The 16,210-nt window shown below is 43.2% G+C and overlaps 1 protein-coding gene across 1 annotated transcript in view; it reads right to left on the bottom strand.

The window, feature by feature from the left end:
- gtpbp3 (GTP binding protein 3, mitochondrial) overlaps positions 1–10,320 on the bottom strand; it is a 33,297-nt gene extending 22,977 nt beyond the window's left edge. Inside the window, exons 1-4 of the mRNA XM_048602172.1 lie at positions 10,198–10,320; positions 8,187–8,343; positions 4,600–4,696; positions 1,429–1,487 (exon numbers count right to left, since the gene is read on the bottom strand). Of these exons, the coding sequence (XP_048458129.1) occupies positions 1,429–1,487; positions 4,600–4,696; positions 8,187–8,343; positions 10,198–10,262 (378 nt within the window). The 5' untranslated portion in view covers positions 10,263–10,320. The remainder of the gene's footprint in view (positions 1–1,428; positions 1,488–4,599; positions 4,697–8,186; positions 8,344–10,197) is intronic.
- Positions 10,321–16,210: the final 5,890 nt, after the last annotated feature.

Below are 16,210 nucleotides of genomic sequence, written 5' to 3'. Positions count from 1 at the left end.
ATTTAGAAGCAGAAATAGGTCAATCAGTCCTTTCAGCATGTTCCAATAATTGATAGATGATCTGGTTGTGGTGCCAACTCAACTTTCCTGTCTGACCCCTCTCAGACACAGAATTCCCATCCTCAACTTTTCCTCTCCACTCCTGAAGGCATGGACTGTCACTTGGGAATAGTTCCACAGATACAGTCATAGAGATGCACAGCACAGAAACAGACCCTTTGGTCCAATGCGCCCCTGCTCACTAGATATCCTAAATTAATCTAGTCCCATTTGCCAACTTTTGGCCCATATCCCTCTAAACTATTCCTATTTACATACCTATCCAGATGCCTTTTAAATGTGTCACTGTACCAGCCTCCACCACGTCGTCTGGCAGCTCATTCCATGCACGCACCACCCTCTGCGTGAAAAAGTTGCCCCTTAGGTCCTTTTTAAATCTTTCCCCTCTCACCTGAAACTATGCCCTCTTGTTCTGGACTCCTCCACCCCAGGGAAAAGACCTTGTCTACTTACCACATCGATGCCTTGATTTTATAAACCTCTATAAGGTCACCCCTCAGCCTCCGACACTCCAGGGAAAATAGCCCCACGCTATTCAGCCTCTCCCGAAAACTCAAACCCTCCAAACCCTGGCAACATCCTCGTAAATCTTTTCTGAACCCTTTCAAGTTTCATAACATCCTTCCTATAGCAGGGAAGCCAGAATTGCACACAGTACTCCAAAAATGGCCCAACCAATGTCCTGTACAGCTGCAACATGACCTCCCAACTCCTATACTCAACGCATTGACCAATGAAGGCAAGCATACTAAATGCCTTCTTCACTATCCTATCTACCTGCGACTCCACTTTCAAGAAACTATGAACATGCACTCCAAGGTCTCTTTGTTCAGCGACACTCCCTAGGACCTTACCATTAAGTGTGCAAGTCCTGCCCTGATTTGCCTTTCCAAAATGCAGCAACTCACATTTATCTAAATTAAACTCCATCTGCCACTCATCAGCCCACTGGCCCATCTGATCAAGATCCTGTTGTACTATGAGGTAACCTTTTTCGCTGACTGTGGCAATCCACCCAAAAGGCCATTCTTGATGTGCTATTATCTGTTAGATGTAAAGTGTACTGCATCCAAGATCAAGTCCTGTTCATAAGTACTTTCAAAAGTGCACACTGTCCATCAGAGATCGATTGGACTGTATTTGGAAACAGGAGCCCTGGATAATTCCATCAATTCTCAGCCACTTCTCACCCTAGTCTGGGGTCTCCAAGGTGAACTGCAGACTCTGTAAAATCACACCAAATCAGTAAATGCCAGGAAACAAATCTGGAACCTCATGCCAGCTCAGTACCAAACCACACAGGGCACATGGTGCCAGCAAATATGTTAGAGAAACACAAAGCCTCAGAGGACACCATTAAACACTTACCTTGTGAATCGCTGTGACATTGGGACCAACCTCCAGCACAGACCCTGTGAACTCCATTCCTGTTTAAAAAAAAAGTGTTTAATCTGGTGAAGCAATTCATCCTGAGAGTTCGATTTTATCCAATAATCACAGCAGTCTTGCTTTTTATTTTTTTGATTCTCTGTAATTCATACACTAGATGAAAATGGGGTTGGACCATTCCAGCACATCCACTCAGCTAAAAAAAAAATACAATTCCAACATTGCCAAGATCCTCATCAAATTATCTGACAGACTCTTGAATAAGAACGAGAGCATCTCCCCCAGATGATAGAAGATCTTTCAATGTGTTCAGCACACTGTGAATTAAGTGTTTCTTAATATTTGTTCTAAACTTTCAACAATTTTATCCCACTCCTTCTTGTCCTACTATCCCAAAATATTTTGAGGAGGTTATCCAGGTTATATTTTTGAAACTGCGAATATTGTGCACAAGTCCACCCCCTCTTATTCAGTTCCTTTCAAACTTAACCAGCTTGAGTTTGTCCGACCTCTCCTGTTAGGGAGTTAAATCTTGCCTCTTTCTTCCATCTCACTTCCGACTTGGTCAGTTGGGTGGTGGGGGAGAAAAGAAACACTGACGTCATTCCACCATCTTTATTCCGTGCCAGGGCTAAAGGGACACCAGGTGAGCAGCCAGTTTCTGAGAAGCAGCCAAATTCAGCCAAGATGAAAAGAAACGAGCAGAGTCCAGATTCCTTCACTTTCTTCAGTCATTTCAGGGTCGAGGCGGGTCCTTAAGGTGGCTTCAGCGGTGTCTTTGGCAGCGAGGTGATCCAGCCTGGAATTCCACTGACCCAAAGTTCAATGGCTTCAATGTTGGCTTTCTGCAGCAGTGGAGAATGTGGTTCCTGTCTTTCCTGCGACCTTGGGAACCCACGAGCCATGAATTGAACAAAGATGGACTTTGTCTTAATTCATTCCTGTTATTAATGTAGGTGCCAGAGTATGGCAACTTTTCACTGTACATTTTTGTGAAAATACGAGTGACAATAAATGACTATTCTATTCTATTATTTCTAACCAAGTTGTGGTCTTGACAGAAACCTTCCCCATAAATGAAGTCTCCCCATCTGGCTCTACCTTCTAGTGCTTCCCTGAACCCAGACCATCAAGGGGAGTGTGGCTATCACCAAATTACAGATTCAACTGGCCCCTCACTCTACTGCGCATCTCAGTTTGTTCAATGCCTCTCACCACTCATTGAAAATCCTGGTCCTCTACTGCCCACCCAAATACCATGCCAAGTGTCTCAGAGATATCATCGCTGCTCCCTTCCTTGGTCTCTGCACCAAGTGACTTCCCATCCTTAGTGACTTCACCTTCCATCTTAACTCATTATACTTTCTTTCTAGAGTCAGTTCACTCAATGTCAGCCATGTCTCAATTGGAAACATGCTCTTGTCTCTAAGTCACAAGGTTTTTGGTTCAAGTCCCATTCCAAATCTTGACCAGTAAATGATTGAAGGAGTGTTGCACTGTCAGAAACACGGTCTTTCAGATGACATATTAAACTGAAGTCCATCTGCCCTCTCAGTAGGTTTAATAGATTATTCAGGTCATAATAGTGTTGCTGTTTATGGTATCTTGCTATGTACAAATTGTGTTGTGTTTCCTACATTACAACCATGACATTGGATTGTGAAAGTCTTTGATAGTGGTGAGTAGGTCTGTTAAAGTGTAAAAGAAATTATTTATTCTCATGTGGTCTTAATTATGAAATCACAGAAAAGACCGTATCTGGTCATTACCTGGTTTCATTCTCCACTCCCAACCTGATCACCCTCCCCAACCTCGTTACCCCTGAACCTTATTATACCCCTCCCAACCCCATTACCCCAAATCCCTATGCACCCCTCCCAACCACTTTATTCCCCAACTCCACCATATCCGTTGCAAGCCCTTTACCTTCCAACCCCCTTACATCCCTCCTGACCCCACTATCCTCCCCAACTCCATTACACCCCTCCCACATTTGGCAAATATTTTCTCCCAATTCCTAAGCTACATTTTCCAAATCCCACCTAACTGCATCCACAATCCATGCTACAAATTTACGCTAAGACCTTAAAATCCCATCTAACTTCCGTTAGGATTTCCACTCATCCCCACACTTTGACAATTCATCCTCTGGTCATCTCCACTTCTGACATCTTCAATCCCATTTAAAATAATTTATCTCCCTCATCCTGATCGTTGTCCGAAAATGCAGCCCTTATCTCTGCTCCATTACATTCCTCTAGGGTCATAACCCTCCCTATCTCTGCACTCTCTTCTAGCCTTCAATCGTACAGATATCCGCACTCCTTCAATTCTGGCCTCACCGAAGGTGATCACTATTCCATTGGTGGCCATGACTTCAGCTGCCTATATCCTAAGCACTGGAACTGCAAAGGGTAGAGAGATTGTGGCAGAGTGGGAACAGCACTAGACTAGGAATCCAAGGGGTCCAGATAAATGGCCTGGGACACCAGTTCAAATCCCATTATAGCAACTGGTGGGAATTAAATTCAACAAATAAATCTGAAATTGAAAGCTGGTTTCATCAATCATCAGTTGTTGCAAAAACCCATCTGGCTCATTAATATCATTTCTTTCGAGAAGGAAATCTGCTACCGTGACTCCAGATTAAGAGCAAAGTGGTTGATTTAATTGATCCTTGAAATGGCCTAGCAGGTTATTCAGGGCAACTGGAGTTGACAACAAACATAGGCCTTGCAAGCGACCTCTATATCCCATGAAATTTATTTTAAAAAATTCTCGCTTTTTCTACCTCACTCTTCTCCTTCCAGACACTTCTTAAAAGGAACCTACTTTGACCAAGCTTTTGATCACGTCCTGTTATCTCAACAGTGGCCTTTTATTTGATAACCACTTTGTGTAGTGTCATGGCAGTATTGCTACTTTAATGGCACTATACAAATATTAAGTGTTGCTTTCTTTTCCAAATTCATGCCAAGAAAAATTCAAGCATATTCCTACCATAAACCTCATACGGGCTTTAAGTTTGCTTCAGATGGGCAGGCTCAAGATGCACCCGAGTAAAAAATCAAATGGCATTAAACTTTTGAACTCAAGATCCAAACAAAGAGGTAACATCTGTTATTCTTATAAGACCAAGGCTGGCTTTACCTGGAGTGAAGGGCATTGGAGGCTGCTCTTGATACAGGCCCCGACATATCAGAAAATCAGCAAAGTTCACACCACAGTAATGAACATCCACACGCACCTAATGTCAAAAAGCAGGGCATTTTCAGTCAAACAGAATCAATATTGATGTACAAAGGTGTAACGACCTGAAAGCGTTAATACTGACGAGTGCCTTAAGCAACGATCTTATATGCCTAGATCTTCCTTACACATCCGCAACTGCTCGGACACTTTACACCAGTTTCAGAATTTCCAGTTTGTGGGCTCCAGCCGTCTCCTCTTTACCAAACACGTGCAATCTCTTTACACCTCTATCCCCCACCAGGATGGCCTCAGGGCTCTCAGCTTCTTCCTGGAACAAAGGCCTGAACCGTCTCCATCCACCACCTGTTTCCTCTGCCTGGATGAGCTTGTCCCCATCCTGGACAACTTTCCTTTTAACTCCTCTCACTTTCTTCAGGTCAGGGGGGTGGGGTGCCGTGGGTATTCGTATGAGCCCCAGTTACACCTGCCTTTTTGTGGGGTATGTGGAACATTCCTTGGTCCAGTCCTATTCTGGAATACAACTCTTTCCTTGGTATATCCATGATATCATCGGTGCTGCCTCCCTCTCTCATTTGGAATTGGAAAAGTTTATTGATTTCACTTCCAATTTCCATCCCGCTCCCACCTTTATCTTTTCCATCTCTGAATCTTCCCTTCCCTTCCTCGACATCTGTTTCCATTTCTGGGGATAAACTGGCCACCAATATCCCATATAAGCCCACTGACTCCCACAGTTATCTGGACTGTACATCCGGACACCCTGCTTCCTGTAAAGACTCCATTCCATTCTCTCGGTTCCTCCATCTCCGTCGTATTTGTTCCAATGATGGCAACTTTGACAAGGGAGCCTCTGAAATTTCCACCATTCCCCTCAACCAAGGATTCCCCAGCACCGTTGTTGACAGAGCCCTCAACCGGGTCCAGTCCATCTCCCCCACTTCTGCCCTCACCCCTCTCTTCCCTCCCACAACGGTGATATAGTCCCCTTTGTCCTCACCTACCATTCCACTGGCATCCATATCCAGAGGATCATTAGCAGTAATTTCTGCTACCTCAAGTGAAATGCCACCACCAAAGGTGTGACACCTGCATGTTTACTTCCTCCTTCCTCAGTATCCCAGGGCCCAAACACACCTTCCAGGTGAAACAGCTGTTTACTTGCACTTCACACAAACTAGTCTACTGCATTCGCTGCTCACAATACAGTCTCCACTACGTTGGGGAAACAAAGTATAGACTGGGTGACCGCTTCGCAGAACCCTTGCGTTCTGTTCGCAGAAAAGACTCTGAACCTCCAGTTGCCTGACACTTTAACACACCACCCTGTTCCCTGGCCAACATCTCTGCCTCTGGCTTGCTGCAGTGCTCCAGTGAAGCTCAATGCAAGCTGGAAGAACATCATCTCATTTTCCGCTTGGGGACCCTGCAGCCTTCCGGACTCAATGTCAAGTTCAATAACTTTAGACCTTGAGCTCTACCATGTCCTTATCCCAATCTCCACACACCAACCCTTGTTATCACAAAGTCTGCTATTATACACAACTCATTGTTAGCCAGTAAAAGTCACCATTAATAGCTCTTCACCCTCCGAGCCAGATCGTTATCCACACCTTTATCTGTTCAACTGATTGTCTCTCTCTTTGGGCTCTATCCCCACTTATTGTTTATACCTTACCCCTTCCCCCACCCTATCTTCTGCATATAAACCAACGTTTTCCTAGCTCCCATCAGTTCTGAGGAAGGGTCACTCCACCCGAAACGTTAACTCTGATTTTTCTCCACAGATGCTGCCAGACTTTGCTGAGCTTTTCCGGCAATTTCTATTTCTGTCTCTTCTTTGCAATATTGTTTATGAAGCCGTATCTTACGAGTGTGATTATTGATTTTTCTTCCTTTGAAGTCTTCCAAATTTACAGTAACAGCAGTGCTGCTGCTTTATGCTGTTGCTGGAGGGTTTTCCTTTTTTTTGGGTGAAAGTGGAGGATTCCTGTTTTCCATGGGTAAAATAGAGGATCCCACATCTTCTGCAGCTACTCTGGATGAATCCCGCAAACAATGGACAAATAAACGATTCCCATTTCCATAATGGCTTGACTGAACAAACCCCACTTCCAACTGATCATAACCATTCCCATTTTAATCATAATGTTTTCTGGCTGATTTCTGATGTCTTCAGCCCCAATACTAATTCTTCTCTCCGACCCTTTTGTAAAGTCTCTTTAGGCTTTGTTGGGTTATCACTTTTTGAATTGCTTCAGTGGCCCATGACTTCCCTTACTGTAGGCATGCCTTCTGGTGCCCGCTTACTATAGCAGCAATGATTGATCTGAACAGTTAAGTACTTCTAGCTTTCCCAGTCCATAACTCTGTGCCAGTTTTTATAAAGTTTTCCCTTGCCCACCCAGGATTTTAACTTTACCCACAGAACCTGAATATCATTCACCGCTCTGGCTGTACCTCAAACTCAGAAATGTACCAGCTTTGGAGTAACCACACTTCCTTTTCCAAAGAGCTCCTAACTCTCCTGCTGCAGTGCATCTCTAACGGGGTCTGAAATGCTTTTACCATTGACTGTAGCCTGTTGAATCTTGCCAGTAATTTCTCCTTTGTTGGGTTCTTGAATATTCCACTCTTTCTGCTACTGACTGTCTACATGAGCAAGATTTTCAAGTAGTGTTTAAAGATGTCTTTAGACCTCCATTGCTACTGCAGCTAAATAGTAATCTCACCACTGCTCACCATGTTGGATGAGGCTGTCTGCACTCTTGCTCACCATGAGGCAAGTTTAATGCCCCCATCCTCTTTTATAGTTGGGACTTACACGGCCTATTTGGTCTATTGTGGTAGAGGAAAACTACTTGCATATCCAACAAGAAGCCCTTGTCTTAAACAAAATATAGTTTATTGTATTTTGGCAACTATGTACAAGTTATAATTGTACGATAAGACATTGTTACAAGGGCCAGGAGATTCTTCGAGATCCTAAGCTGTTCTCCCACCAAGTCTGTCTGACGTCATCATAGTGGAAGGGCTTTAGCACACCACTCAGTATGAAGTCTTTCAGTCCCTGGCACTCTTACACATTTCAATGGAATTATACAGCATTAGCGAGATATTGGTCTCTTGTGTCACCATATCTCTTGTCCAGGTCATGCATTTCCAGTGCATCTATATTACGCCATAGTGTCTCCTGTCCCAGATAACATCAGGTCAACATGTCTCCACCAACACCCGCCCCGCCCCACACCCGTCAAGTACCGTTAACTGACCTCTCATAACCACTTGATTTGTCAGTCTCAGCAAGCAGTTCCCCCAGATCAGTCAAAACATTATAACAAATAAATCAGGTATGCAGCAGCTTTCATGTTATTTTGTTTCATTAATTAGGTTAATTTTGTAGCCTAGCTCAAGGGCACTAAATGTAATGACAAATCTCACTTCTGACAACGTTCTGAATCTACATCAGACTGACAGCTAACAGCTTATATAAAGTACTTTGCATTTATCTGACCAGAGCAACTTACCTCAGTGGGTTTGAGTGGAAGTGAAGGCAGCTTCTGGATCACTAATGGTTTCTTCAGCTCAGTGCACACTGCTGCTTGGTACGAAAGGCCAGAATCTTTAGCACTGCTCACGTAAGTTGCTGCCAGTCTCATTAATTTCCTTGCTAAATGATTCCTCCTATGCAAAAGAGTTAAATGTTACATTCAATCCAGCACAGGAGCCTAAAATTGAACCAACAGTTCAGAAAATGGTGCAATCTGTCAGCCCCACTAACTCCAATAGCATTTTACTGCTTGGGAGAAGTAGGGTTAACAATAACGAAGCTGGGTCTGTACAAGCAGAAACAATCTCGTTTGACAGACAAGACCAAAACACATCACAATGTGCATTTTTCAACCTTATCCATCACCGCTGCTCTATTCTTTCTGGACCAACACTCAGCCAGAGGTTGTAGCTGCTCTGTAGCAGTTACCACAAAGACAAAATGATGTCACTTCTTCACGTGACAAGTAGTAGGGAATCTGGCACACTCTGTTCCAAAAGTTTTTGGATCCAAAGACAAGTGGAGCTTTCAAGACTGAGATAGACATGTTTTTTGTTCCCAAATTTGGAAGTTTATTATATAACATGTAAAGGAAGGGCAGGTCAACTGCAATCCCTGGAGGTCATTTCCTGTGTCCTGGATTATTAGAAGTGCAAGAAATGTTATCAGCTGCAGCAGCTCATGCCTCAGGCTTTGTCACTGCGGCACATTTGTGAGGTTAACAACTTTGAAGACAGCGTGTGTATACAAGTGGTCATCCTGCAGTTTCAGACTATGCAAGGAGAGAGGGACTGGGTGTCCCTCAGTCTATCCAGAAGAATACACAAGCAGTGCAGGAGTCCCCCGAGAACATTATCAAGCTGGAGAGGGTTCAGAAGAGATTTAGCAGGATGTTGCCGAGTATGAGAGGTAAAGATAGAGTTAATGGTAGTTGTCTTTTCCCTAGGATGGGCAATTTCAAGACTAGGGGGCACATTTTTAAGGTGAGAAGACAGAGTTAAAAAAGACATGAGGGGCAAATGCTTTACACAGAGGGAGGTTCACATGCAGAATGAACTTCCTGATGAAGTGGTGGATGTAGATACAATTATAACATTAAAAATACATTTGGATAGATACATGAATAGGAAAGGTTTGAAGGGATATGGGCCAGGAACAGGCAGGTGGGACGAGTTTAGTTTGGGATTATGTTTGGCATGGACCAGTTGGATCAAAGGGCCTGTTTCTGTGCTATATGACTATGACTCTATAGTTTCCAGCAGAAGCAGAAAATGCATTTGTTGTTTGTAAGAGTAGAAAAGCTCTGAGAAATGTCAAAGCTCCAATGATAGTCTTTGCAGAAAAAAAAACAATGCAGATATGATTTAGAACATTTGTATGTACTTAAACCAATGATTTTATGATTAAAGTATATTTTTGAAATGAAAATGCCAAGGCATACAGGAATGGATACGCAGTAAAATACTAATGAGATTCCAACAACAAAAAAGATCAGTGGACATGTAGGAATTGTAAAGGAAAACTTTCAATCATAATTCAACATTGGCTAAAAAATTTCAAGGTCTGAATGGCCTCCTCTTGTTCTTCAGTCTGTACTACACGAATAATATCAATTAATTATCTGTATTAATTGATATCATGTTTATTTTCTATACATACACTCTGCTCAAACTCCACAAATGTGAACCCGGCCCACTGCTTCTGCGCTTTGCTCTTAAACAGATCATTGGAAGGAGCAGTAAAAAAATGGTCTTAAGGTTGCTCGGCAACTGAATTTTAGCAAAAACAAAGTTCCAGGAGTTCCTTTTCTGTGTTTAATGTTTTAGATGAGGCTCTGAACACCCCGCAGCCCTGTTCACGAGGGCTCTGAACTGGGATGGGAGCATTGGAAAGTTCCTTCAGGCCTCAGCACCGTGTTAAAGCCCAGGCTCACGTCAGCAGCCTCTTTCTTTCTTTCTTTCTTTCTCCCCTCGCTGCGATGAGCTTACCTGACCACATGCTGCAGAACGAGCTGCGGGACTGCGCTGACCATGACCGCTGCAAAACCCATCATCCCCCTACAGTCTCCCCCTACGAGACGATTGATTGACAGCTCCCGGGACTCCGGCAAAGACTCAACAGCGCCGACTAGCCGTCTCCACAAACACTGCACAAAGTCACCAACTTTCCCGCTGGACCGTTCACCACCTGGTGGCTGCAACCCACAACTGCAGTTTTGAATGGGTCGGGGAAGAGATTGCCTTGTCGTAGTTGCACTTCTTATGGACCAGCCGCTCTGGTGGAGCGATACAGCACGGAATCACACCCCTCGATCCAACCAGACACAGAATCAGTGCACTGTGGAAACAGGCCATTCAGCCCAACAGGTCCACACCAACCCTCCCAAGAGCATCCCATCCCAGGGGCAGGACCCTCCTTCAGAGATGAAGAAGGGTCGCAGCTCAAAACATCAGCTTTCCTGCTCCTCTGATGCTGCCTGGCCTGCTGTGTTCCTCCAGCTCCACACTGTGCCATCCCAGACCCATCTCCCTACCCTTTCCCCTGTAACCCTACATTTCCCTGGCTAATGCACCTAACCTATACATCCTTGGGCACTATGGGAAATTTAGCATGGCCAAACCACCCAACCTGCACATGTTTCAACTGTGGGAGGAAACCCGAGCAGTCAGCAGAGACCTATGCAAATATGGGTAGAACGTGCAAACTCCACACAGACAGTTGCCCAGGGGTGGAATTGAACCCAGGTTCCTGGTGCTGAGAGGCAGCAGTGCTGACCACTGAGCCACGATGCTGCCCTACAAATTGCATGGACACACAAGTAGATCAGAGACCAGGCTGACCAAGTTCCCAAACTAAACTAGTCCCACCTGCCTGCACTTGGCCCATATCCCTCCAAACCTTTCCTATTCGTGTACCTATCCAAATGTCTTTTGAACATTGTAACTGTACCTTCCACACCCAAGCCAGTCTCTGTGGAAAAAAAAACTGTGTCCTTTTTAAATCTTTCTCCTCTCACCTTAAAAATATGCCCCCTAGTCTTGAACTCCCCTGGCCTAGGGAAAAGATCCTCGTAAGGTGAAAAGTTTTGACAACCAGCTGATGCAAATTTGCACCACAACAAATATTACACTGTGAACTATTGCAGCGTTGAAGGAAACCATTTGGCTCAATCAGAGAATGGTTTAAACAGCCCCCACTGGGGCATCGTTTGTCAAGTTCAAAACATTCACAGAAACTTCCAAAATGACAACTGATTGGTAGAAACTTACCAAATTCAAGTCAGAATGTGACCTCCCCGGGTGAAGATCAACTGCAGCCTCTGCAGGGCCAATAAGACTCTTCCCATAATCAACAGTAGAATAATGCACTATCTAATTGACACACCAGTTTTCCTACCTGTCTTCGTCAGCTGTCCCTCAATCCTAGTAAGATGTCGACCCAGGGTTGCAAGTTTCGACCGAGGGTTTTGGTGTGATTCAACTTCTAAACATGCAGATTGTTGGCACTTGAAGTAGGAGGTTCCACAAATCAGTGGGATCAAGAATGCAAGATTTCCTTCTTTTTCATTCCTTTTCTACCTCTGCTCTACTTCATCATTAAGGCCTTAGAACTCTTTGAAGCATGATATAACTTGATGATCAAAGTTGCCATTCTGAACAATTGGTAGCAAACTCCTCAAAGGCATTCATGTCAATGCTGACCCACTTCATGGAGGGCTTCAGAGTGTCTTCGAAGGATTTTTTTTTGTCCTCCCTACAATATTGGCCATTGGAGAGTGGCTCATAGGAACCACTACAGATCCCAAACACTGCTGCTCAGCTTCTTGGGCATGTCTGTCAGCAAGATGACCAAGTTCCTGGTCCTGAGAAACACAAAGCAGAATTCCTTCCTGTATAATATTACCGTATATTTCACCGATATTCACTTGCACTGTGTAAGACATGGCCAGGTTCCTCACGTTTAATGTTCCTCATCTGCGTCTCCTTGGACTCTAGTTCCCTGTGCAGGTGATGACTGAACTTGAAGTCAGAGCTGACCTGTACTTGAACTTCACACTCTCGATTGTCTGGACTCTCAAGTGTGGTTCAGGCCAAAGGCAGCTGGCTCAGTGTTTGGGAGTGTATTCCAAAAGGCACATACATAATCTTAAATTCATATCAGCACCAATGTTTCTAAATTATTGTTTGGACTTGTGCTAATGCTGAGTAAAGGAGGATAGAAAGATAAATATTACAACACAGGATAGAAGCCATTAATGCAGAGTCTGTGCAGGTAGTCTCTGCTGTAACTCCACTCCTCCACATCTTTTTTATGGTTCTTTTTCAAATATTGATCCCATTCCATTTGTTAGTTCTGTCCTCTGCCTGTTTACTGATAACATTCAATTAGGTGGGTACAATGTAGTATAGATAGGAGCAAAAATTGCAATGGAACATCGATAGATTGTGAGTGGGCAAATCTGTATTAGATGAGGTTTGGGGACATAAGGAATTGTATTTTCTAAATGCTGCAAAGTGAAAAACTGTGGAGCAGCAGACCTTCTATACACATCATTAATAGTTAATGGTCAAATACAGAAGAAATGTAAATTAAGGGGGTGGGTCACACAATCCAGGCCCATATTCCTCTAAAAATAGATGACACTGTCAAATTAAGACATTTATAATCTACATATTATTTGATAGTTCTTATGTAACTTATGTCCTCTAGTGGGGGAAGTCCAGATAAAGGGACATGATCTTTAAAAGAGTTAAGCAGTTCAGGGATGTTTTCAGGAAACACTTCTTCACATAAAGAGTGGAAACCTGCAGCATTCCTTCACAGAAAGGGGGAGGCTTGAGGATCAATTGAAAACTTCAAAACTCAAGATTGCTAGATTTTTGTTGAGCAAGGATTTTAAGAAATATGGAACCAAGGTATGTAGTGGAAGCAAGATATAGATTGGCCTTAAATGTAATTAAATGGAAACTGGCTATTATGGTACAGTGGTAATATCCCTACCTCTGGATTAGATGGCCCAGGTTCAAGTCTCACCTGCTCCAGAGATATGTCATAACAGGTCTGAAAAGGTTGATCAAAATATCTATAATGAATGGCCTCTTCCCATGTTCCTATTCATTAATCGCCCTTACTATAGTTTATTTGACTTGGTTAAAGAGCTTTCCCTCCCTTTTAGTTCTTGCAGTGACAATCCTCCACTCCGTACAGTCAAGCCCTTGCAGCACCTAGACAGTAACCAAGAAATTATCCAGCAGGCTGTGGAAAGGAGAAAAACAGGTTTTGACATACAGAGGCAATATTCAGACAGGAGCAAGCAGCAGCATGAAATGGAACATATAGGGTAACACAGTGATGAGTAGTGTTCAATATTTCAAGAATTAAGAGAAAAAACAATTCGTTACTGCCACACTAAATTTTAAGGTTTGCATGGGTAGGCGGGAAAATGGACGAGTGAAAGCTGGAGAGGTGACCCCAGAACTGCTTCATGAAAAACGTGGCTTAAGAGTTTGGAGATGAGTTGTAGTTTGAGACAAGGGAGGTCTCTAGCCATTTCATAAAGCAATGTCTCCTTCAAGGGTATTGTTCTTTTGCTTTCAGCACGAGTAACTTATCATTATTTCAAATACCACCAAGTCACCATTGGTTGCATTAATATAAATACACTAGAAATCCTGCTGTTACACCTTGTTCAGCCTTTGAGAACAATTGGTATCACGATTCAGAGGGAAGGCGGAAGTGGCTTCTTTAAACGATCATGTTTATCGGGGCTAATATCGATGGGGGCTTTGCAGCAATCACTATGATGTAGGCACTCGCTGCAGTGTGTACAGTTTTGGTTTCTCAGGAAGGTCATATTCACCCTAGAGCAAAGGTTACCTTACTTGTTTCCTAAAATGAGGGAATTGTCCCATGAGGAGAGATTGACTGGACAAGACATTCCCTGGACCACAGAAGGGATCTGACAGGATAAATACTGTAAAAGCTGCTTGTCCCAGCTGTAGAGACTAGAACTAGGACCAGTCTTATGTTGTGAAGATATATTACCTATAACATTAATTTATAATGTCAATGGCTCGCTATATTATATTTTATCATTGGCAGATCATTTCTTGAACTTTTTGAAGAGAACACTTTTCATGGCAAAGTACACTAGCTTAAGCAGCTAAAATGCTTGGTGGAGATACCTAGTCTGAAAGGCTCTTTAAGAGAGTGAAATCACGTAACCCAATTTGTGTGTGTAAAATACAGTGATAGTGAACTAATATATAGTCAGATAAAAATGTCACAGGACACAAGTGACATGGCCTTCGCTCCCCCACCCCCCCCACCGTCTTCCTCTTAAATCTCTCTCATAGTTTGGTGTTGAAGCCCCATCAGGAGACTTCTTCGAACCAAGCTGAGAGATCTTAGAACTCTGAATCAACACCATTGTCTCCATGGGAAAAGAGAAATCAATCAGCCACAACTGGTCCTATGAGAAATCTCAGCTCCAGCAGCTAGTGTGGAAACTGGGCCTTCAGCTGTAAATAAACAAATCATTTTTTTCTGACTTTAAATTTTTCTTGGAAACCTGACCTTTGCAGAGTTTTATGATTGATTCTTGCCTGCATATGGGGATTTCTTTTTCTTCACAGTGGGTAATTCAATATATTTATACATTTTAAACCTTTTGTTAATTTCTGCGTCTGTGCTCGAGTGAGTTTTAGAAATAAAACTCTGTCAACTTAAGGAACCTGGTTGGCTTATTCTTGCACAAAATTATATGCAGTGAAGTATTAATTTATTAAGTTCATCATAGCCAAACTCTGTTGTTACAAGCTCAGGAGTAGATGGAAGATAAGAGTAACACTTGGAATAAAGTGCCAGCATTTAGGACGAAGATATTTCTTAATTCAAAGAGTTGTGAATCTTTGGAATTCTCTATCCCAAAGAGGTCAATCAATGGCTGTTCAGTCATGCAATATATTCAATACAGTGGACAAGTTTTTTTATATTCTAAGGTAGTCAATAGATCTCGGGATAGTGCAGGAAGTTTTGTATTCTAAGGTAGTCAATAGATCTGGGGATAATGCAGGAAGACAAGATATTATTTAATTGAAGTGTGAAGTGGAGTTCACAAAGCTGCTACTCCAGGTCCTATTTCTTACGCTCTGACCACACTAACATTCTGCAACAGGCACCAGGCGACACTGAGTAAAAGCAATTAGAGCGAAAGGATTTATATGGTGCTTTTCATTTAAGGCATCCCAAAGATATGTAATGTCTTGCAGTTAAGTGAGCGGGAATAACCCTCAACTGACGAGCAGCAGAGTGTGTGGGGGAGTAAGGGGGAAATAAATATTATGGGTTGAATCTACCCAGGCCTTGTACATAATGGGAAATACCAAGTCAGTTGGGAAAACATGGTGAGATTGCGAAAATGTGATTCTCAGCATCAAGACAAAAGATGTCCAGTTTTCCATGCAAGATTTGAATGGCGAGAACAGAACCTCACCTGTGATCGGTAAAAAAAACCTATTTGCATATGTTAACATTTCATTATTACCTATCCTCTACAGCCACCACCCCCCCACCCCTTTTGGATGCAGTTTGCTATTCTCACATGCAGTGGCAAAAAGTTAGATGGCAATAATTTCCAACATGAAAGCCAAAGTGGAGGCCTGGTGACTCCAGCTTGTCATTGGTCCTCCGTGCCTCCTTATCGACCAGGAGTCCCCAACATTTCAGGGTATGCTCCACAGGCAGTGACCACCTGCATCCTTCGACTTTGGGGATGCACACTGCATACACACCAGCCTCACCAGATTAAAGTATAAAAGGGAAAGAAATATAATCAGGTAGATAGGGAAAAGGAAGCAGAAGGAGTCTAGCAATGGAGAAAGGAACACAAAAACAAATTAGAGATAACAAGGTGTAGAGCTGGATGAACACAGCAGGCCAAGCAGCATCAGAGGAGCAGGAAGGCTGACGTTTCGGGCCTAGACCCTTCTTCAGAGGGTC

This window comes from Rhincodon typus, chromosome 10 (genome assembly GCF_021869965.1).
Source record: "Rhincodon typus isolate 14 chromosome 10, sRhiTyp1.1, whole genome shotgun sequence".
NCBI lineage: Eukaryota > Metazoa > Chordata > Chondrichthyes > Orectolobiformes > Rhincodontidae > Rhincodon > Rhincodon typus.
The sequence above is the reverse complement of the archived record's forward strand: the minus strand, read 5'-3'. Positions and strand labels throughout refer to the sequence as shown.